Source organism: Strongylocentrotus purpuratus, unplaced genomic scaffold (genome assembly GCF_000002235.5).
Source record: "Strongylocentrotus purpuratus isolate Spur 01 unplaced genomic scaffold, Spur_5.0 spur5_scaffold_15, whole genome shotgun sequence".
Lineage (NCBI taxonomy): Eukaryota > Metazoa > Echinodermata > Echinoidea > Camarodonta > Strongylocentrotidae > Strongylocentrotus > Strongylocentrotus purpuratus.
Window position 1 is genome coordinate 12,017,968 of NW_022145600.1, and position 22,867 is coordinate 12,040,834.

Genomic DNA, 22,867 nt, shown 5'->3' on the forward strand with positions numbered 1-22,867 from the left:
TAAATGTGATTTATTATTATTATTATTAATATAAAAACACAATTTTCACTGAATGTTGTGGTGTATGCAGATATTAAGGGGTGGCTCTTAAAAAGTAGTTTTAAAAGGAAGTTTATGAAGTGTGCCGACCGTCACAGAAAGCTTATGGCCATTGTGTGTTGTATCTGGGTATTGCAATGCACATTATGAATGGTGTCTGATCATAAATATGTGTAGGCAATGGGGGATATCAAGTCCAAGATGGGGGTCGTTTGTTGTGAATGTCGAGTATGCAGAGGACAGTCAATGACCCGATGCTGGTTGGTTAATTGAAGTTTATTTATTTTACATTTTATATTAAAAAACATTTTTTTTTTTATTTTTTTTTATTTTTTTTTTTTTACAGGCGTATAAGAGTAGATTTCACACCCCCCCCCCCAAAAAAAGGGGGGGGGGGGAATTCAAATCAAGTATAATGTACGGAAAATAAGTACGAAATTTCGAAATATATAGATAATACAGGCAAAGCAAAAAAAGCAATGTAAAATGTGGGGAGCCTAAAAAAAAAGCATAGATTGTATGTGAATAGGCTCCCGAACTGAGTAACACAATATAGTAGGTCGGAATTTAAAAGGTATTATAGGAGGCGAAAACGGAGGAGTATAGTATGAGATTCTAGAGGCGTACAAGGAGAGTGAATTTGAGAAAAATAGAATAAAGAGTAAAGAAAACCATATAATAATGATAAATAGGAGAAGGTGAATAAGGGAAGAAAGAAGAAGAAGAGGAAGACGACAAAGAAGTGGAAGAAGAAGAGACAGAAGAAGAAAAGAAAGCAAATTGATGAAATCAATGGCATTGTAAAATAACATGTACAGATATATTTGGGGCCACATTGTTTTAAAATTAAAAGTTCATTGACTGCATGTATCTCTTTTTTGTTGTTGAACTAACTATTACAATCCCATTTTCATTCAAATTGTATTTAAAATTCTTGATTTGTAACTGTCCCTTATTACATACACATGTAGGTAATGAGAGACCTTTGGTGATGACGTCATTAATCATTGTTATCTTATTAATCAGTTACATCATGACCACAATTTTGTTACCAAATAAAGAGAAGTAGGCGGCTTACTTCGGTCTGCCAATGCGCGTCTGAGGAAGATGTCTGAACTTTAAACATTGAAACTGTTACAGGTAAATTTTCATTTTGTTTGTGATAAAATAACTTTAAAATCAGTTCTACTATTAGTAATTGTTTTCTTTATTTAATTTGTCACACAGCATCTGGATGTCACCATGCCTGTGTCTCTCGGTGAGTGGCGTGTCAGGATTGGCACGTTTATACGTCGGCGGAAGAAAGAATATGACTACAACTACTTTTCGAGCAAACTTTTCAACTTGATCAAAAGAGCCAAGAATGTACAGTCACCCGAAGAAAACAACTCAGAATGTAACACTCCTCAGAGTCGGTCACAATTTGACGGTCCAGAGTGTGATGTTGTCAAGGAGAGTGGGTCCTCATGTGATGTTAAAAGCCCCGGACCTAACGAGGTCTCTCACTCTGAGTCTTCGTGCGCTGAAAACAGTAGTTATCCAACAGCAAATGAGACCAACCCTCTCCATGATACCACTGACGTTCAGAACCCAGATCCCCGACCATGTACGGAAGACACAGTGGACGATAAAAACATAGCCATTAATCTCATGTCACCTGAATACCCCACCAAATCTTCTCAAATAAGTAAAACAGACCAACCCGAAGTTGGCACATCAGAGTCGTACTCACATGTACCTGCAGTCGTTCCTGGTGAGCCAGCTCGTATCAAACTACACAAGGAGGAGACATCAAACTCTGCACCGTCGAGGATAGAGGACCAATCATTGGGCTTATCGCCTACACCCAGGCAAGATCAAACGAGAAATACAAAGCAAAAAAGACCATCTATCAAGGTATGATTGCTATTTTTTACGTATTTCCGAGAACCACCCCTCTCACATAGAACAACAAACAAACAGAAAACTTTACAGTGCGTCTCTGAAAATAAAGAAAAACGATAAAGAATTCAATTGGTTATATTCAACAAACTGTGAGCTGTATAATTATACTTCTTTGCTTTCCATAAAGTAATAGGTTTTCAAATAATACAATGATCGCATTAATCTTCACTGGAACATTGTTTTGAATCCATTTTTGCCGGATTTTTGTAAGCCGTGGAAACGTTAATATCGCATGCGAACATGTCGTGAAGTGTGAAAAGAGGATTAGGGTAATGTAATGTAAAAGAAACAAAGACAGGGCCGCATACCCCAAGATATTCCCCCAAAACAAAACAAAATAGCCCTTGAGAAATGAATAGTTAGTCTTTTGTGGTTGAAAAGGGTGCACTTCCTGAGAGAAAAATGACACATTATGACCCATTTTAGTACAATAAATATATACCCTATTTACCCTCAACATCGACATTATCTCCACTGTCCATTTTTGTTGTTATAATAGCATAACTCTTGTCCTCATTACCAAAGAAACATGTTAAATCAATCTTCGTATTAGATTTTAAAAGTTTTTGTTTCTCTCAGGTCATGTGATCCTAACATTTTTAAGGCTTTAGCCAAATCTTGCACTATTGGATTTTGACACGAAACTGTCAAAAACTTTTGCTCAGTGGAGCGTGTATGGATTAATATAATCATTGTATCTTTTGAAAGCATACAGCTCATAGTTTGTTCACAATAATCATTTTTTGGAGGGTTTCATGCTTTTTTTGTGTGAGACGCACTGTATATGATATTTCTTTTTGTCATGTTTGTAAGAAGGACTCTTTTTTTAAAAGAGTTATAAATGAGAACGATCTAGATTGCTGTGGAGATTATAGTTTTGACGTCCATTACACTGTAATCAATAGTAAAAATGCCCTTTACTCTTAGATAAAAAAATTATTCATTCGTGATTCTATATACTGGTATTCTTAACATAGAATGTCTGATCATACTTTTCAAAACTTTCTTCCGTCCGTAATTGTCCTCCAGAAAGTAACGGAATATCATGGATCACCGACCTGTCCTCTCCTCGGATCAGGGATAAACAGCGGTGAAGCAGATGCAATCAAAGGGAATGGCTGTCCAGACATGAGCAACATACTCCTATTGAGGTCCGGTGACGTAGAAAGAAACCCTGGTCCGAATGATAAGTAAGCAGCATGAAGAGTGACTAATGACGATTGAAATCCATCATTCTATATTCTTCTAAACCTGACTCTGGATCTAAAATCACGTTTACCGAACGATAATTCAATTATAACTCAGAATGATTTCATTTGTTAATCCCGTTTCTGAACAAAGTTTAAGCCCAGCTTCAGGTTTGCATTTACGTAAAATAACAGAAATTGAATTTGCTGGTAAACATTAATCGTTGCCATCGATGAATAAAATCATAATGTGTAGACATTTTGCATATTCTCATAATTTTTAACAGGACCAAATATATTTTAATATTTTGTAGTGTTGTTGGAGTGGCAGCATTATAGGTAATGTGAATAATTATCATAAAACAGAAAACCGTGAATTCGCTATATGAATTTAATCATTTTTCTTTTGCCTATAATTTAGCCCTGGAATTCTTACCGAGCTCGAGCTCTATCTCCTTGCCGACGGTATGGATCCCTCAGATTTCAGGAAGGTCGGACTAGCTTTAGGATCCACTGAGGCTCAACTAAGTCGGTTTGAGAAAGACAAGCCTGGCAACTCCATGGGAGCTACCTATCAGATGCTTTACGAATGGCGGAAGACAGTACAAGAAAGTGAGGCGAGGGATATACTAGTCAACAAGTTAGAGAGCATTGAGCTGGTTCAACTTGCTGATAGTGTACGGAGAGGTAAAGTATTACACACATACATATCACACACACACACACACACACACACACACACACATCCCCATCGAACATGTCAGGCCTATATATGCAGTATCCAACAAAAGTGAGCACACCCTATCAATAAAGTTGAATATTTAACTGTAACTTTCAACAAAGTTCTATTTTTAAAAGGCGGTGCATACTTAATAATGACTTTGGCATTATGTGATAAATTTATAGGTAAACTTACGTATTCCATTAAAACAATGCAGCAAACTAATGAGTAGCCTTAAATCACGGCGGCTTGGGTGCTCTGGCACGTCGATCCCATGGTCTATTCTCGTAACGCGCGGTATATTCCTCTGATTGCACGGGAAGTCGACACACATCCAAAGTCTTTACTTGACTTTTTTTAAAATCTTTTTCCCGATCGCGATCGCTCCCGTCCTATCCACGAATCCGTATAGGATCGATGGTTCGCAAGGCATAGCAATTTGGGGATCATAACATCTTGGGCGTATAGTACTAGGGGAGATCGTGGTTCAGTAGTTTAGATTATTGAAAAATCTGTTACATAGCATTTTTTGTAAAGTCTACAGATGGTTAGTAGATTTCCAGGTGCTAGGCAGTGAGACCGCACAAATAAAATTCAAAGGAATTTAATATTCAAATGAAGTATAAAAGGCCAGTGTGCGGAAGTAGTCATCTTTCTATTTAAGTGTCACGGCAGGGAGCAGCACTAAGACAGCAGAGCAGATCAGAGTCTACTACTACAGTTGCAATGCAGCAACCACCACTCCACCAGCAGCCAGGAGAACCGGGGTTCCGAAGACTGGTCTATATTATATAGCAGCTCAGCTGAGCCAGCCTTGGTGGTTAGTTTGTGGACATGTCGTCCAACAAACGCTTATCGCCTGACATGCGAAGAATGCGGGCAACTCCGCCATTTGGTTAAGCAGGTGGAAACTGCAGATCTTCTGATGCGATGGATTTATTGCATTGCCTCTGTCACGGAAACCTGGGATTACATTACAAGTATTAAAATGTAACAAAGCACACTGTTCAATCAGGTAATATAGATGAATAACTTTTTATTCTGTGTTTCTATAGAAGCTTGTATCACTGAACACACAATAATATAAAGAAAATACACATCCGATTCATTCCATCTGTATCTGAACCGCCGTGGTCCTCGTCAACAACAGTCAAGGGTGGGTGTTCACTCACGCCGAACTCTGATCATGAAATCACCGGGTGGTCCCTCAGCTGTGGCCGAGCATTAATTAGCAGCAGCTAATCCTCCATCAAACCGAACTAGTTCTCACTACGTTCCGGAATCGTCCTAGAAAATATTTTTAAAAGGGTAATGGTCGGGGTAGATTGTGTAAATAATGTCTATGATACGATCCTAGATCGTTCATAAACTGTCCTCAATATGTCCATCTCGTCTGTACCCCGTCCATAGTCAGTTCATATCAAGTTCAGATCGGGTAAATTTGCCATTTCCAAGTAGTCTAAGTCCTTCTTTAATCAGTTTAAACTACTTCTTAACTAGTTCTACCTCGTTCCCAATACGTCCAAACCAAGCTAACTAGTTCGTTACACTTTCGTAACACGTTCATAATGGGACCGAAGAACGGCAATTCCGTTCGTAGTACGTCAATCTCGTTTAAAGTACGTTGTCAATCCGTCTAATTGCAGGACGGGGACAATTTTGAACAGACTCAAAGTTTGAGAGCACCCTTCCGGTCCAAGCCAGTCCGAGCCCGTCCATACCCATAGGAAAGTGAAAAGTATGCCGCAGACCTGCCGCAGATCTGCTGCAGACTTTTAGTCTGCGGCAAAGAGTATGCCGAAGTATGCGGCAGAAGGAAATTTTGCTGCAGACTTGCCGCATACCAGTATGCCACAGGAACAGTCTGCGGCAGATCTGCGGCAGGATGAAATTTTGCTGCAGACTTGCCGCATACCAGTACGCCACAGGAACAGTCTGCGGCAGATCTGCGGCAGGATGAAACTTTGCTCCAGACTTGCCGCATACTAGTATGCCACAGGAACAGTCTGCGGCAGATCTGCGGTAGGATGAAACTTTGCTCCAGACTTGCTGCATACTAGTATGCCACAGGAACGGTCTGCGGCAGGGCGAAACTTTGCTCCAGACTTGCCGCATACCAGTACGCCACAAGAACCGTCTGCGGCAGGTCTGCCACAGAAATGTGGGAAATTATACAGTCTGAAGCAAGGCTATAGGCGGCCATTTTGTAGGACATGCAGTCCCATATGAGGTTGAAGGCTGAGCCCATGATCTTGTAAATTCCTGTGTTAATTAGCACTGTTAATTGTCTTTTTAGCTTCTGTCAAACCAAACAATTTGCTTCAAGTTCAACTTTTACCATAAGAGGAATTTATTACATAAGAGGAGACTGAGGAATTAACGGACTGTTTCAAACTTTTTTGTTGTGCCATATGTGATCTTATCTTCAGCCCCACTAACTCACTTTTTTGTTGTAACTACCCAAGACGAAAATCCAATTGAAACTAATTGAACACCAATTGAATTTTCAATTGGTTTCAATTGGTCTCAATAGGTTTTAACAGGTTTCAATGGGACTTTAATAGGACTTCATGGTTTCAATTGGTCCAGATTGTCCCTATTGGACCAATTGGGCCCATTGGCCCCATTGGCCTATGCCCCATTAGACTTTAATGGGACCCCATTGGCCTGACGATGGACTTCAATTGAAAACCTTTTAAAGTCTAATGGGGCAGATTGGTCCAATTGAAATCCCATTAAAGTCTAATAGGGCCAATTGAAACCAATTGAAACCAATCATCTCATGCATATTCATTATTACTTTACACGTGTGACAGAAAAATACATTTATCATGATTTGTTAAGCAAATTAAGACAATGCACATCATTTTTGTGATTTATTTTTTCCTTTTGCCATTATTAACCAATAGATTATTTTGTCTGATCATGTTACAATTACATTCACGTTTTAGCAATAGATTGATAGATTGATATTGATTATATGATTACTAACCAAGAAACAATATACATATTTAGTATATAGATGAGTGTACGAGCCTGTGTTACTTTAAATGTTAGTCTTGAATACACTTCAAATGATCTATGTGATGGAGTTAATACAATTGAGAATAGAATATACCTAATTGGTAATATCAATAATATACCTAATTGGTAATATCGATATGTATTGGGGAACTCTCACTATTCATTTTTCTAAATAGGAAAACCTGAGTATTAGACAAACAATTGGAACCCAGAGCCAGTCGTCCACCGGTTAAGAGGGGGGGGGGGGAGGGGGATAAGGGAGAGGTCGGGTAGGGTAGGGTTAACAAAAAGAGAAAACTTTTCTCTCAGGACAACAGTATAAAAAGAAGTATAAGTTGCTACATTGTTAAAACAAAATTTTTGGATTATACAACTGCATATGTTTTCTTTGAAAATGTGAATTTTTGTTTCAAATATGATGTATAGGAACTAACTATGAAGCCGTTTGTAAGACAAAAATTTATACTGATTTATAATGTCATCACATTTGCAGTGAGAGTTACATATGATGATTGTAATTTGTACTATGATTATAATTTGTTTCAAGAGAGAAAAGAATAAAAACTGACCATAAAAAAATTACCTAATTGGTAATATCGATATTGCCGCATACTCTTTCAGTATGATGAAGAGTCTGCGGCAAGTCTGCGGCAGACCTGCCACAGACTCTTCATCATACTGAAAGAGTATGCGGCAAGTCTGCGGCAAGTCTGCGGCAAAACTAATTTGCATGTGAAAAAGATGACTGTCTGCGGCAGGTCTGCTGCAGATCTGCGGCAAGTCTGCCGCAGGAGTATGCGGCAGGCTCATTTCTTTCCTATGGGTAGAGTTCTATAACAGACCGTAAACAGTTGCTTCTACGATCACTCCGTTCGCACACATGCAGTTTGAGCAAGTTTGGGAACATTTTAGAGAACGTAGTGAAAACTAGTGGTGTGATGGGGGCTTCACTTGAATGTCTTGATTTGCACAGCCTGAATCGTTGAAGTTGAACGGGAATAAGGAATGGCAAGAACGCGCTGGGGTTTTATAACCCTTGAGCCAGGACGTGATTCCACACGCTCTAGGAGCGCGTTCGATCGCACTAAGAACGGGATGAGGACGAGCTGAACTCCCTCTTAACTTGTTAGAATGGGTTTGGTCGTATTGGGAACCAGATAGAACTAGTTTTTGACGGGTATAGACTGACTACGGACTGGCTTGAACTGCCTGGAAATGACAAACTTCTACTCCGAGTTCTCCAACCACAACCCGTTTTACGATTTTCTAGGACGGTTCCCATACGTAGTGAGAACTAGTTTGGTGTGGCTTAACCTGGCGTAGTAACATAACTATTAAAGTTTCTATTAAGAAACAAGAATTTGGTTGGTGATAATAATACAAAACTGACTGATTGCCAAATAACACTGAACGACTACAACAACATTATGCAATGGGTAAAGGCGGCGTGCAGCAAGCTGTGTCGCCTTCCCGTGCAATCAGAGAACTATAATTCCGCGCTTTTCGAGGATCGATCTTGGGAATGACAGAGAAACAAAATCGCTGTGATTGAAGGCAAGGAGTTACATTGTAATATTTAAAGTTTATTATTAAATAGGGGCCATAAATAATGGTAGATACTGCATTGAAAGGGAGAGAGGGGGAGATGGAGAGGGAGAGAGAGAGAGAGGGAGAGAATAAGATAGATGGAAAGAGAGAGAAGGGAAGGGGTGGCAATTACAAGGGGATTTCTTCCACGCGCCAGTGGCCCAAATATAATTTTACTGCAAGCATTCATGTAATTTAATAGCCTTACAAGAAATTGGATCAGACCACAAATGTATTGAAATTGCACATTCGTTCTCAACTCCGATAAGCGGTAACATATAAGACCAAATGCCTTGGTTTTGCCTATATGGATTAACAGGTATTAAGGAGGAATCTTCGTCTACAAAACACGGAAATAGAACATAATTATACGCATAAGTCAGTTTTAACATTGTTTAGATATGAAATGGACGATCATGTACGTTCTATATAACATTTACGTAATTTGGTTAATACAATATGACCCCGAACCCCAATTTTTGACCGAATAGGTTGACATTCGAGCATCGACCCGAGTAACCCTTCCCTAGGGCAGTGACATCGGGGTACAATGTCAATCCATTACTCAATGTGGGAGCCCATTTCAAGGAAATCATTGATTTCTCAGCCCCTGGTCACGATCCGCTTGCAAATTCAAATTGAGATTTGGAAAGTAAGTTGAACGTCAATTGATATGCATTTCTGTGATTCATGTGTTTTGTTCTTGTTGCTGTTGTTGCTGTTGTTTTACTTTTAAATACCAGTATCAATTAAGAGTCAACATTCTTCCCCCATTTCATCACAGGTCAGGTTGGTGATCACATACCGTCAATGACAGAGGAGGAAATCGATCGGGTTGCTGAAGATGTCAAACGCTATTTGGCACTTCTTCTATGTCAAATTCAAGCCGATCCACTGAACAGCGAACTCTTACTTGCATTTGAACGCATCTACACCAATCTAACGTTAATGGAAGAAGACAAAGGTACCAAGCGCAAGACAGCGCTACTATACGACGACCTCCTCGGGACCAAAGTCAACGGAATCTATCCTAAACGTTTGTTGGTGGAAGGTGAAGGTGGTGTGGGGAAGACCACTTTTTGCGCCAAGATCGCTTGGGATTGGATCCACGGAAAAGGCTACAAAGATTTCAAACTTGTCCTTGTCGTCCTCCTTCGCGAGGCAAAGGACAAGACTGTTGGAGAGGTAGTGAAGTCATATCTTTCTGACAACAATCCGGTCACAGCCAAGCAGCTAGACAAGTACATCCTCTCAAATCCAGATCACGTCTTTCTTGTCCTGGACGGCCTAGATGAGTTTGCTGTCGATCTTAACAGCACTCAGCAAATTGCCCTAATCACTCACAATCGGCTGTTCAAATCAGGCACAGTACTTATCACATCACGGCAATGGAGATCAGATGAGATTAGGAAGAATGCCTATCTCAGGAAGGTGTTTGCTTTCATTGCCATAGAAGGTTTCTCTCCTGAAAACCTCTCTTCTTACATCACCAAGTTCTTTCATCCAGACAAAGCTTCCTCTGAAGATCTGAGCCGATTCATATCAAATAACGCTGTGATAAGAGAGAACATGGCTCCCTACCCCATATACACAGCCATGCTGTGTATCATGTGGAAAGAGTTTGATGGAGAGCGCCGAGAGGCAATGTCCAAGCTGCAAACATTCTCCCAGCTATTTGATGAGATGGTTCGATTTTTGGTTGATCATTACCTCTCCAAGCTCACTGTGCCCTCAGCAGATGCTGATGAAAAATTGGATGAAAACCGCTCGGAAATTCTTAATCATGAGATTTACATTGGTTGTGTTGCCTTCCAGGGTCTTCTCAAGAGACGGTTGGTGTTCAGTGAAGAAGAGTTTCAGAGCTGCCCGGGATCTGTGGATACAGGTTGTAAAGTTGGAGTACTTACTAAAGAAAAGCATATTCCTTCGAGGAGAGACAGAAGACATCATTCCCACTCTGCAGGCTTAGCTGTGCAGTTTCCCCATAAACTATTCCAGGAGTATCTATCTGGAATGTATCTTGCATCTTTCTACAACTCGAACCGTAATGAGTATGACAAGTTGATAGCGAATATCATACCGAAAGCAGAGGAATACCGGTACCTACTGTATTTCACCGCGGCCCAGCAGAAGGAGATCGGCTTGGATATTGTATCTCTTCTCATAAGGTCGAAGAGCGAGCATCGCCCTACTGAAAACTTCATCGTTGATGTAGCATTTGAGAGCCAAGACCAATCAGTAGCCAAATCAGTGGCGGATCATCTCTACCGTTATCCCGGTAAGACACTGGAGATCACTGGAAAGATGCAGGTACACACAGTATCAGGGCATATTTTCGTGATGAATCACCGTGAACCGGTAAGGATGTAACGCCGAATTGTAGCAACGTATAAATTGCATAGTTGTATGCTCTCTTTGAGTGATAAAGTTTCTATTTGATTTAAATTTTATTATATAAGACTTAGGATGACATCGTTTGATTTTAACACTAATTGACTGTCTACATAAACCTTGTATACAAACGATGCTTTGAATCCCGACATGCGCTAATAACGTAATGCATCCTGATTCCTGTACCAACTTCTCTTCACCCAAATGTTAAAAAGAAGCTTGATATAATCCATTTTGTTTAATCATGAAGCATGTTTAAAACCACTTCTTTGGATCTTGCATGGGTAAAACTCTGATCATCATTTATAATCTGAAAACTGCAATGTACACGAACAACATTTACTATTAATATTTACAATAGTTAATGAGTATTAGGACTTTTATTTGGTAATTGTAATGTATTGTCATTGCAGCACAACCCGTGTTGCATGTACATGTACAATGCACATGTATTTGAAATGAATCCTTGTGTAATAATGCAACATTTTTAATCTCACGAATCCCAATAGGATTTGTGCGTTCATACTGTTCAAACCAGTATAATAAAGACACACACGGAAAAATGGAAACAAAATCCGTATCCATTACGCCAAATAACAGAAATAACGAGTTTTTCGTCTGGACTTTTTCATAAAAGGAGGGGCAGGGCATTACTATTTACTATTTTTCATTTTTGTTTGCTTTATTTTCGAAGACGGCCGCCATGCTAAATATAGCTGGTCAAGGTATATTTATTCACATAATTATATTGCGCTATTTGAGTATACTAATGCAATGTATGACTTAACAAATCATTTTAGTCCACTTGCTGAGCAAGTTTCAAAATTCACAAACCACCTGTGGAAATGTACATGTGTTCAGCTTGAATAGCTTTAGAAGCTTTTTATAAAAAATGTACGGCCTTTTTTTCTTCTTCTTTTCCCGAATAGTATACAAAAAAGAAGGCGGCGATGTGTGCAACTTAACTGTGTGTATATGCAGCTATAGACGCAAGACCCAGTCGTTTTGAATACTTTAAGCTTCACATCATTATAAAGATAAGATATACACAAGATAGCCGACATAGGGGGATTTGGGGTGTACATATTTAGCTTAGACATTCATATTTCAATTATTTCCATGCTTTTATGTTTCTTGCCTTAAAATATTGTTTGTGTACATGTACCTTGTAGGATGACCTGATTATTAGGGGTTCACGTGGACGGACGGTTTCAGAGGATCTGGCTGAATTCATATGCTCATCACGATCACTGAGATTTGTGGCGATCGTTCATGTTATACATGACGTCTTCTACTCGGTGCTTGCGAATAAAGCTGTCGATTCCAAGGTCAGAATAATTTCTGATTTCTAATTTCTGATTTCTGATGTTTTAAGCCTTACTATCATGAAGGACCATCACGAGGCAACTGCTTCACTCATATATACACACTTTCCCCCACAGGCAACCGGTCATATGATTATTTGTATCGCTTATCCTCTTCACCCCCCCCCCCCCCCTCCCACTATAAAAGGTCTAGCGACGCCCCTGCGCAAAGCGTGCGAGTGGACGGGCGAATAAGCATTGGAGACGTTCATTTGACCTATGACATTTTGACATCATACGACTCCATGCAGTGGCTAATTACGAACTCGCTTATTAGGGGTATATTAACAATCAGAATCAGAGTAGCATCTTTCGTAGGAATTCAAATTGATGAAACCTTGATGTGGAAGGAGGAAATTCAGTGTATACGGAGGAAAATTGGACTGCTGTGTAAGTTGAGACACTATGTGCCTAATAAGCACATTATCATGCTCTTGTATAAATCCTTTATTCAGCCACACATACTTTATGGTATTGAAGTTTGGGAAATTTGCTATAAAAATAATTTAAATTGCATACTATTGGCACAGAAAATGGCCATGTGTATGACAACATGTCCCTATTTGTATTAGATGTGCACAATCTGTTCGAGCATTCAGTATCAACATTTGTATATGACCTGCAGAAAGGACATTTATCACAAAAGTGAGAGAACATCTAATGCTACGATTACCTAAATGTAGTACGACACCTGGGACTCTTTCAATTTCTTTCATTGGAGCAAAGCTGTGGAATAATTTGCCCATCAATATAAGAGAATAAACAAGATCATCATTTCGTAAGAATCTCAGAATTTAACTCTTAGGATCATTAATATAATATTAAGAAATGATATCGTACGAAGGGCGATATATATGGTTTACATTCTTTAGTGACAGCACGCGGGTATAGGGGGTGGCGACACTTTTGTGGTGTCCTTTGGAGGCATCTTGAAAGAAAATAATAACTTGCCGGCGCTCTTTCTTTAAGTGGCTAATTCACAGGTTTGATATGACATGGAATTATGATTAATTTTGTACATTATGGTTCAACTATTGATATTTTCTTTTTCTTTGTAACTCATGTAGGGATATGTATGCGACATTGTTTAATTGTTGTTATTTTGTTACCCACTTGAATACATTTGTAACATTTTGTTATGTTGTTAATAAATTATAATTCAACTCAAATCAATCATTCAATAAAATTTTTACTATCATAACAGATGGAGACTCTTCACACCCAGCTTGATGATCTCAAAGAACGTCCCGCTGCATCACGTGATCTCGCTCAGTTCATCTGCAAGATGCCTCATCTGAAGAAACTGACACTCCGTTATATAGGCCGCATGCACGATGCCTTCTACTCAACATTATCGTCAGAAGCGTCATCTGCAAAGGTAGTGATTAGAGAATATATTTTATAATATAAGTAAATCCCTACGCGTTTTGTTATAATGATGTCTACTCATTTCTAAAGTACACGAAACGGGATGATGTTACTGTCAAAATTAGTACACTGTTAACATGAAGCAGTGAGGAAAAGCTAGAGATTTATAAAGTAGGGGGCAAATGAGCGTAAGTCGGAATGCGCTACCTACCGAAAAAAAAATCTTATAACAGTTGACAGTAGATAATATATTCCATATTGTTCATTCATAGGTGGCATTCAAAGCTACTTTTTAAAATGAATGATGATGGCAACTGTAAAATTAAGACACCTGACATCCAGTATGTGAATACCTCCACCCCTCCCCTTCCTCACTCAGTCTGTCGTGTCCTAAAAACCCTTCCATTCTGACAATCTTTGAGCCGCCACTATCAAGTGTCGTCACAAACAATAATCAAAGCAATCAAGTTGTCCCCGGAACAAAATCAATGTTTTCTCTTAAAGAAAAACGACTGTTTTGCAATCTTGTTTTATTATATTTTTTCTGTAAGACTTTAGATCATGATTTAACTCCTTCATGCAGGTCAATTGTGAACTAGAGAATATTCACGATGTCTCATTTCATCCGTACTGTCACATTATACTTCTGAACATATTCTAATTGGATCATTCTATACAAAGAAATCTTCACCTTGACATAGCAGTAATGTATGAACACCATTTTCAATCTCAAAATAATACACGAACTATCAAAATTGGTGCAAATTTCAGGTGATAAGACTTGTACATTGTTACAAAATAAAGGATGGATGTGTTGATGTTTTCATCGTGACAACGATATTAATATAATTTTTAAGCAAATAGTTTCTTCTTAAATATACTTTGACTTGGTTATTGTTAAGTAATCATTCAACACATGCTACTATCCTAAAAGATTGAGACTCTTGACATCCAGCTTGATGATCTCAGTGAACGTCCCGCTGCATCACGTGATCTCGCTCAGTTCTTCTGCAAGATGCCTTATCTGAAGAAACTGACATTCCGTTGTGGAGGCCGCATGCACGATGACTTCTACTCAACATCTTCGTCAATGGCGGCATCTGCAAAGGTATTGATTAGAGCATGTATATTATTTTATCATCCAAGCAAATCACCAGGCGTTTTGTTATACTGACGTGTACTAATGTCTATAGTACACGAAATGGGATGATGTTACTCTCCAAATTAGACCACCCTTGAGAGAAAGCAGCTAGGAAAAGTTAAAGTTTAATGAAATAGGGGCAAATGAGCGTAAGTGGATATGAGCTCCCTACAGAAAAATATTAGCAAAATTGATGGTAAGTAAAATATACAATATTTGTCATTCCTACGTGGCAATACAAAGCAACGTACCGGCAATTATATATACAAAGTACTATTTAAATTAAATGTAAGAATATTAAATTGTTTTTTGTTTTAATTGAATTACGATGACAACTGCAAAAATTGATACCCTTGACATCTAGTATTTGAATATCCCCCCCCCCCCCCTCTCACTTGGTGTGTCGTGCAAATGCAGAAGAGATAGCGAGATCACCAAATCATATGTCCGGTAAATCCCCTCCTTTCTGAAAACCTTTGAGCCGCCACTTTACAATATCGTCGACATAATCAGGGTGTTAAAGCTGTCTCTGGTTTATAGAAAGCGACCTTTCTGCCACCTTCTAGTTTTATTATATATTTTTTCTGTAAGATATTAGATCATGATGTAACTCCTTCACCATGTCGAATGTGATTTAGAGAATATTTATGATGTCCCATTTTCCCGTAATGTCACATTATACTTCTGAACATATTCTGATGTCCCCTATTTGATGTTAGTTATGCCACAGTCCTAATTCGAACACCTGAACAAAGCAGCAATGTATGAACACCATGTTCAATCTCAAATAAATACAGAAACTAACGAAATTAGAGCTTATTTCAGGTGTCGAGACTTGTAGACCTTTATCATTACAAAATAAAGGTGGATAGGTTAAGACGTTTTCATTGTGGCAACGATATCAATACAATTTTTAAGCAAATTGTTTCATCTTGAATATACTTTTAGTTGTTATTAATTATTCAGTCAACATGACATTACTACCATAACAGATTGAGACTCTTGCCATCCAGCTCGATGATCTCAGTGAACGTCCCTTTGCATCTCGCGGTCTTGCTGAGTTCATCTGCAAGATGCCTCATCTGAAGAACCTTACACTATGTGGGCAACAGAGCTGGGATAATTACAAACTTCACGATGCCTTCTACTCAACATTTTCGTCGATGGCGTCATCTGCAAAGGTTTGATAACTTTGATTAGTCCATATATTTTACAATCTAAACAAATCACTACGCGTTCTATACTGACGTGTACTCATTTCTCAGTACTCAGTACACGAAATGGGATGATGATACTGTCCAAATTAGTACACCGTTAATGGGAAAAGCTAACGTTCTATGAAGTAGGGGAAAAGGAGCGTAAGTGGAAATGCGCTTCCTACAGAAAAAAGGTATAAAAAATGACAGTGCATAATATATACTATATTCTTCATTCCTATGTGGCAATATAAAGCTACGTAAAATCAGATTTACACATTACTATTTCAATTAAATGTAAGAATAATCCTTTTTTATTTGTTTAAATGATTGATGATGGCAACTGTAAAATTGGGACCCTTCACATCGAGGATTTGACCCCCCCCCCCCTCACTCAGTCTGTCGTGCAAATGCGAGAGAGATAGCGAGATTACCAAATCATATGTCCGATATTTCCTCCTTTCTGAGAATCTTCGAACCGCCACTACACATAATCAGGGTGTTCAAGTTGTCACCAAAAAAAAAATCATTGTTTTCTCTTGAAAAAAAAACGTTTTGCCATCTTGTTTTATTATATTTTTTCTGTAAGACTTTAGATCATGATAGGCGGTGTCAGATAGGGGCCAATTATCTAGAAAATAGCTATCTAGATAAAAGCTATCTAGATAATTTGCTGTCTGTCATCAATTAGCCCGCGAAAAATCTAACAACTTCGTACTATAAAGAAAATTGTCCCTTATCGGGAAATTTCATGGGAATTTTCGCGGGAAATTACAGTTTTTTACCTATCTGTGACCTACGTAGGTGATTTGTCTAGATAGCTATTAGGTTATTCAAAATGAATCAGGAAATTGTGTCTGACAACCGCTGATCTAACTCCTTTATTCAGGTCACCTCTGATCAGAGAATATTTATGATGTTTTATTTCATTCGTAATTTCACATTAACTTCTGAACAAATTCTACTGTCTCCTATTTGCTATCAGTCATGCCACAGTCCTAATTCGATCACTCACAACATGTTGTTCACCTTAACATAGAAGTAATGTATAAACACCATTTTCAATCTCAAAATAATGCAGAAGCTATCGAAATTAGTGCTTATTTCAGGTGTCGAGATTTGTACATCATTACAAAATAAAGGTAAATGGGTTAAGACGATTTCATCGTGATAACGATATTAATATAATTTTAAGCAAATAGTTTCTTCTTGAATATACTTTGACTTGGCTATTGTTAATTAATCATTCAACATATTGTTACTGTCATAACAGATTGAGACTCTTAACATCCATCTTGATAATCTCAGTGAACGTCCCTCTGCATCATGTGATCTCGCTCAGGTCATCTGTAAGATGCCTCATCTGAAGAACCTGACACTCTATGGGCAAAAGCGCTGGCAGAATTTCTCACTTCACAATGACTTCTTCTCAACATCTTCGTCGATAGCGTCATCTGCAAAGGTATTTATTAGAGCATATATTTTTATGATGTAATCAAATCACTACGCGTTTTGTTATACTGGCGAGTACTCATTTCTATAGAAGACGAAACGGGATGACGTTACTGTCCAAATTGGTACACCGTTAAAGAGGTAGCGGGAAGGAAAGGCTAACGTTTTATGATAGTTTTAAGTGGGAATGCACTACCTACAGAACAATATAACAATTTACAGTAAATAATATCTACCATGTTTTCATTTACACGTGTCAATACTTATCTAAGAATAATTGAGTTTTCAAAGTACTATTTTAATAACATGTAGAAAATAACATTGTCTATTAAAATTATCTATGATTGTAACTTTGGAGTTGAGACCTTTGACATCAAGTTTTTTTTAATACTACCCCCCCCCCCCCTCCTCCTCACCCGGTTTATCGTGCAAGAGCGGGGAAGATATGGCGAGATTTCCAAATCATATATCCGGTAAATAAATCCCCTCCTTTTTGACAATCTTTGAGCCGAAAATGCACAATGTCGTCGATAACATAATCAGGGTGTTCGAGTTGTCCCCGTAACAAAATCATTGTTTTCTCTTAAAGAAAAGCGACCGTTCTGCCATCTTGTTTTATTATATTTTTTAATGTAAAAATAGAATCTTAAAGAAAATTTAAATTTAGATCAAACTCCTTCATTCAGGTCAATTATAATCTAGAGAATACTAACGATGTCTCATTTTATCCATTATTTCGCATTATACTTCTGGACATATTCTTCTGTCTCTCATTTGCTTTAAGTCATGCCACGGGCCTAATTGGATCAGTCAAAACATATTGTTCACTTTAAATGCCGACTCACACTATGACAAATAGGGGGTAACACATGCTACGTTAAGCTGCGAAATGAAATATTGAATTTCCCGCTAATCATCGTGTGTTGTCTTCAATTGTCGCTGACGAATCCGCTAGCGACCGCAGACGGCCGAAATTACCAATCACGTCCGTGGGCAAATTGTCAGCATGTTGACAATTTTGTGCCGGCAAAAAAATTCGTTGTGACTCCGTTCAGATTTGGTTGGAGACCGCAACCCTTATTTCCTTGACGTATCCATGCCGTGCGGTTCTGTCTCTATTCGTTTTGCAGTCGTCACAATTCCGTTGGTAGTCGTTGTCGTTGTCGTTGTCAACGACCATTGACGGAACAACCACGGCAAGTGACGTCACATCTTGAACCCTGACGACACATTGCGCGGCAAGTAACGAAATTGTAACGACATTGGTGCGACGATGGATTGCGAATTTTGGCGGTCGTTTGCGAGTACCTGCGGCATTGCAACGGTGGTCTGCGACGGGTTACGATTTTGCACCGGTGGTCTGCGATTTTAAACTTTTAGTGCGATTTTTCACGTTTTGTGACGTCAGTGACCCGCACAAACACAGACTTTGATGTCGACCGCCGAGTCACGTCATCGTCGCCGAAACCCAACGTCAGCCGCCTTTCCTTGCCCCCAGCCAATCCGCTGCCAGGCGTCTGACCTCGTTCCTTGGTGCCGGGCTCCGTCGAGACATCGTCACTCGCCGCACAGACAACGTCTGATTTTAGTCGCTAGACTCCGTTCGCTGCCGCAGCCATTCGTCCCTTACCGCCGTGGGGTCGCTGAAGGTCATTCCACCCGACAGCGAATCTTGGTTTTCCCCTTTTGCCGTCGCTTTACCGCCAAAATGTAATGATTTCACATCCGTCTCCTTTCGCGGGGTCTTTGCCGCTACAATGTAGCCGGCCTTAACCTGGCATTAATGTATGAACACCATTTTAAATCAACAAAATAATACAGGAACTTTCGAGAATAATGCTTATTTCAGGTGTCAAGACTTTTCATTGTGGCAACGATATCAATACAATTTTAAACAAATTGTTTAATCTTGAATATACGTTTAAATGGTTGTTAAGCCAATAATTACCGTTGGTGAAGGTGATGGGACAAACTATCAGTTCCGAGGCGATCTGGATGTTATCTTTCCGAAGAGAAGCTGAGGAAAGATAGCGTATACATTCTGATCGACGAGGAAGTGATAGTTTGCCATCGCCTGAAACCAAAAGGTGATTATTTGCTTTATATTCCACATCTAAAACGATTTAACTACAGAAAGAAAAGGACATGTATGCATCTACATAAAAGACTCCTAGGCCCAAATTCACACCAAAAAAGTTTAAGCTTAACCCCAACCCCTTGAGGGTACGGTGCGCGCATGTGTTTTCTTTAATTGCGCTCATTGGTAATGTGCGCTTAATTACGCCTGTTTTAGTGCGCTTTTGGATAATCTTCAGTGAAAGTGCGATGCACTGTGTAGATAGTACCGCTATCTTCAGTGAAAGTGCGTTGCACTGTGTAGATAGTAGTACTATCTACACAGTGTAAATAATTTTTTGCTCCTCCCATCAATAATGGATCTTCGATCTTGGATTCTTTTCCTCCTAAATACTCCGAAGAAGAGTTTTGACTGGAGGTGGTGGGGGGTGGACAATTACATTTTGTAAAAAAGTTCTTTAGTATTAAACTGCATTTTTAAATGGGAGCGGGGAGGTTTGGTCGATGGTTGCTTGTTGTAGGTTGTTCCATGTCTTTACAGTCCTTGGGAACTATGAGTTGGCATAGACGTCCGAGTTGGTGGGCGAACTATCTTTCATCACGTGATTTACTTTTGACCAATCGTAGAGCAAGATTCTTAGTATGTGGAATATTATATTAAATAATCATTCAACACATGCTACTATCCTAAAAGATTGAGACTCTTGACATCCAGCTTGATGATCTCAGTGAACGTCCCGCTGCATCACGTGATCTCGCTCAGGTCATCTGTAAGATGCCTCATCTGAAGAACCTGACAGTCAGTTGTGGACGCCGCATGCACGATGCCTTCTACTCAACATTATCGTCGGAAGCGTCATCTGCAAAGGTAATTGATTAGATTATATATTTTATAATCTAAGCAAGACATTACACGTTTTGTTATACTGACGTGTAATCATTTCTATAGTACACGAAACGGAATGTTGTTACAGTCCAAATTAGAACACCGTTAAGAGGAAGCAGTTGAAGCTAGAGTTTAATGAAGTAGGGGTTAAATGAGCGAAAGTGGTTATGAGCTCCCTATAGAAAAATATTAGACAAATTGATAGTAAGTAATATAAACCATTTTTTTCATTTCTACCCAATAAACAAAATCACGTGAAAATCACGTTAATATCAAGGTATCGACTTGAGGAGAGTTACGTTCTTTAAACACCGGACATTTACGTAAATGTGTTAATACGTTTATTGCATTAGGTAACTTAAAACACACGTACACTAAATCACGCAATTGTCACTGCAATATCACCATTATAATAACGTGATTATCCCTACCATGGAGACCATGGTTTGTAAACCTAATACTCCCGTGTTTGTTTGGTTATGAAATTACATCTTCATACACGAAATTATCGCTTCACAGAAACACGTGAAGCGTTAGTGATAGTTTTAGTCAAAATATCTGCGTGAAATTCACGTGAATATTACGAGGCTGACTTGAGATGAATCATGTTCTACATTCACGTGAAATTTACGTCGAAGAGGAAGTATGTTACTGTAACCCGCGGTCAAACCCAATAATTACGCAAATGTTACACAATAAATGAACCAAAATAATGACGTTCTCATCCCGTTTCTGAACATCGTGTCTTGGATCTTCCATAATTACGTCCAGGCGCGCCGGAATCGGTTTGGGATTAGAGGGGGTTGGGTGGGGGTGGGGGGGGGGGGGGCTGCAAACATCCCAGAAGAGAAAGCTAGTTGCAACTGGTCCAGTTGATGATCCCTTTAATGCCAACTGGTAACCCTGGAAATTGAAATGGGCTAAATGATCCAGTTGATCCAGGCCAGTTATAATTCAACTGGTCTAGCTGAGCCATTAGAACCATTTGGTAAAACTTCCAACCAGTTGAACAGCAACAATACTTCAATACTGGTACGTCTGTATTTCCAATGTAAGGGCATTGGTAATAAGTAGACTTACATAGTTGAATTAATCGAGAAAAAAATCGTATACTTGTACTTTATTGAAATTATTTTAGTTCACAGTTAATGTTTCCCTTATTCATGTTTAACTATTTATACGAAGTAGCGAAATGTCCTAATAACTGGTAATTTATATTTGTAGTATTTTCGAAATAAATTGCATATAACTGAATCATCAGTAATTAAGAAATATGCTGTAAATTCAGATAAATTGTTAAAAAAACATAGATCTGCACGCACCCCATATTCAATATGCAAATGAATTGGTGTCAGCTGGGTCAACTCGAAATATGCCAACGCTCAGTCATCAACTGGTGCAACTGGAAATATGCACACTCCAGTTATCAACTGGTGCAATGAAAATATGCCAACAGTCAGTTATCAACTGGTGAACATAGAAATATGCCAACAGTCACGGGATTATCACCACGGAACTTAAATGGTAACTGTGAAACCATCAAGACACCCAAGAATAACTCATTTTCACACATGGAAAACACGGAATACCCAGCTTATATTAATAATCCGTTTGAGTCACGCGATCATCACCGCGGAACTGCTGGCAACTTTGACTACGATTTAAAGAGGTGTTTTAAGACACCTAATCATGACTAATTTTTCACACCTAAAAGTCACGTATGCCCAGCTTAGATTAATAATCCGTTTGAGTCACGAGATCATCACCGCGGAACTTATGGCAACTTAGACTTCCATTTAAATAGGTGTTTTAAGACACCTAATAATGACTAATTTTTCACACCTAAAAGTCACGTATGCCCTGCTTAGATTAATATTCCGTTTGAGTCACGAGATCATCACCGCGGAACTGCTGGCAACTTTGACTACCATTTAAATAGGTGTTTTAAGACACCTAATAATTACTTATTTTTTACACCTAAATATCACGGATTCACAGCTTAGATTAGTAATCAGTTTTAACTACGTGATCATCACCAAGAAAGTTATGGTAACTTTGAAACCATTTAAATAAGGGTTTTAAGACACCTAATAATGACTAATTTTTCACACCTAAAAGTCATGTATGACCAGCTTAGATCAATAATCCGTTTGAGTCACGAGATCATCACCGCGGAACTTATGGCAACTTTGACTACCATTTAAAAAGGTGTTTTAAAACACTTAATAATTACTAATTTTCACACCTACATATCACGTTTTCACAGCTTAGATTAGTAATCAGCTTGAGCCACGTGATCATAACCAAGATATTTATGGTAACTTTGAAACCTTTTGAAGAGGTGTGTAAGACACCTCAGAATTACTAGTTGAATATAACCAGAGATTCACGGACAGAACAATAAGACGATTAGCCGGTGTAAGTAACGTGATTATTACCATAAACCTTGGATAACCTGTGAAACCAATCAATAACGGTGCTTACAAGACCA

The 22,867-nt window shown here is 38.8% G+C and overlaps 1 protein-coding gene across 1 annotated transcript in view; it reads left to right on the forward strand.

Annotated features, from left to right (window-relative positions):
* Positions 1-1,281: 1,281 nt before the first annotated feature.
* LOC105440798 overlaps positions 1,282-22,867 on the forward strand; it is a 30,459-nt gene continuing 8,873 nt past the window's right edge. Inside the window, exons 1-10 of the mRNA XM_030985949.1 lie at positions 1,282-1,935; positions 3,013-3,173; positions 3,592-3,857; positions 9,287-10,860; positions 12,066-12,221; positions 13,462-13,635; positions 14,560-14,733; positions 15,759-15,947; positions 17,236-17,424; positions 20,185-20,358. Coding sequence (XP_030841809.1) covers positions 1,282-1,935; positions 3,013-3,173; positions 3,592-3,857; positions 9,287-10,860; positions 12,066-12,221; positions 13,462-13,635; positions 14,560-14,733; positions 15,759-15,947; positions 17,236-17,424; positions 20,185-20,358 — 3,711 coding nt within the window. The remainder of the gene's footprint in view (positions 1,936-3,012; positions 3,174-3,591; positions 3,858-9,286; positions 10,861-12,065; positions 12,222-13,461; positions 13,636-14,559; positions 14,734-15,758; positions 15,948-17,235; positions 17,425-20,184; positions 20,359-22,867) is intronic.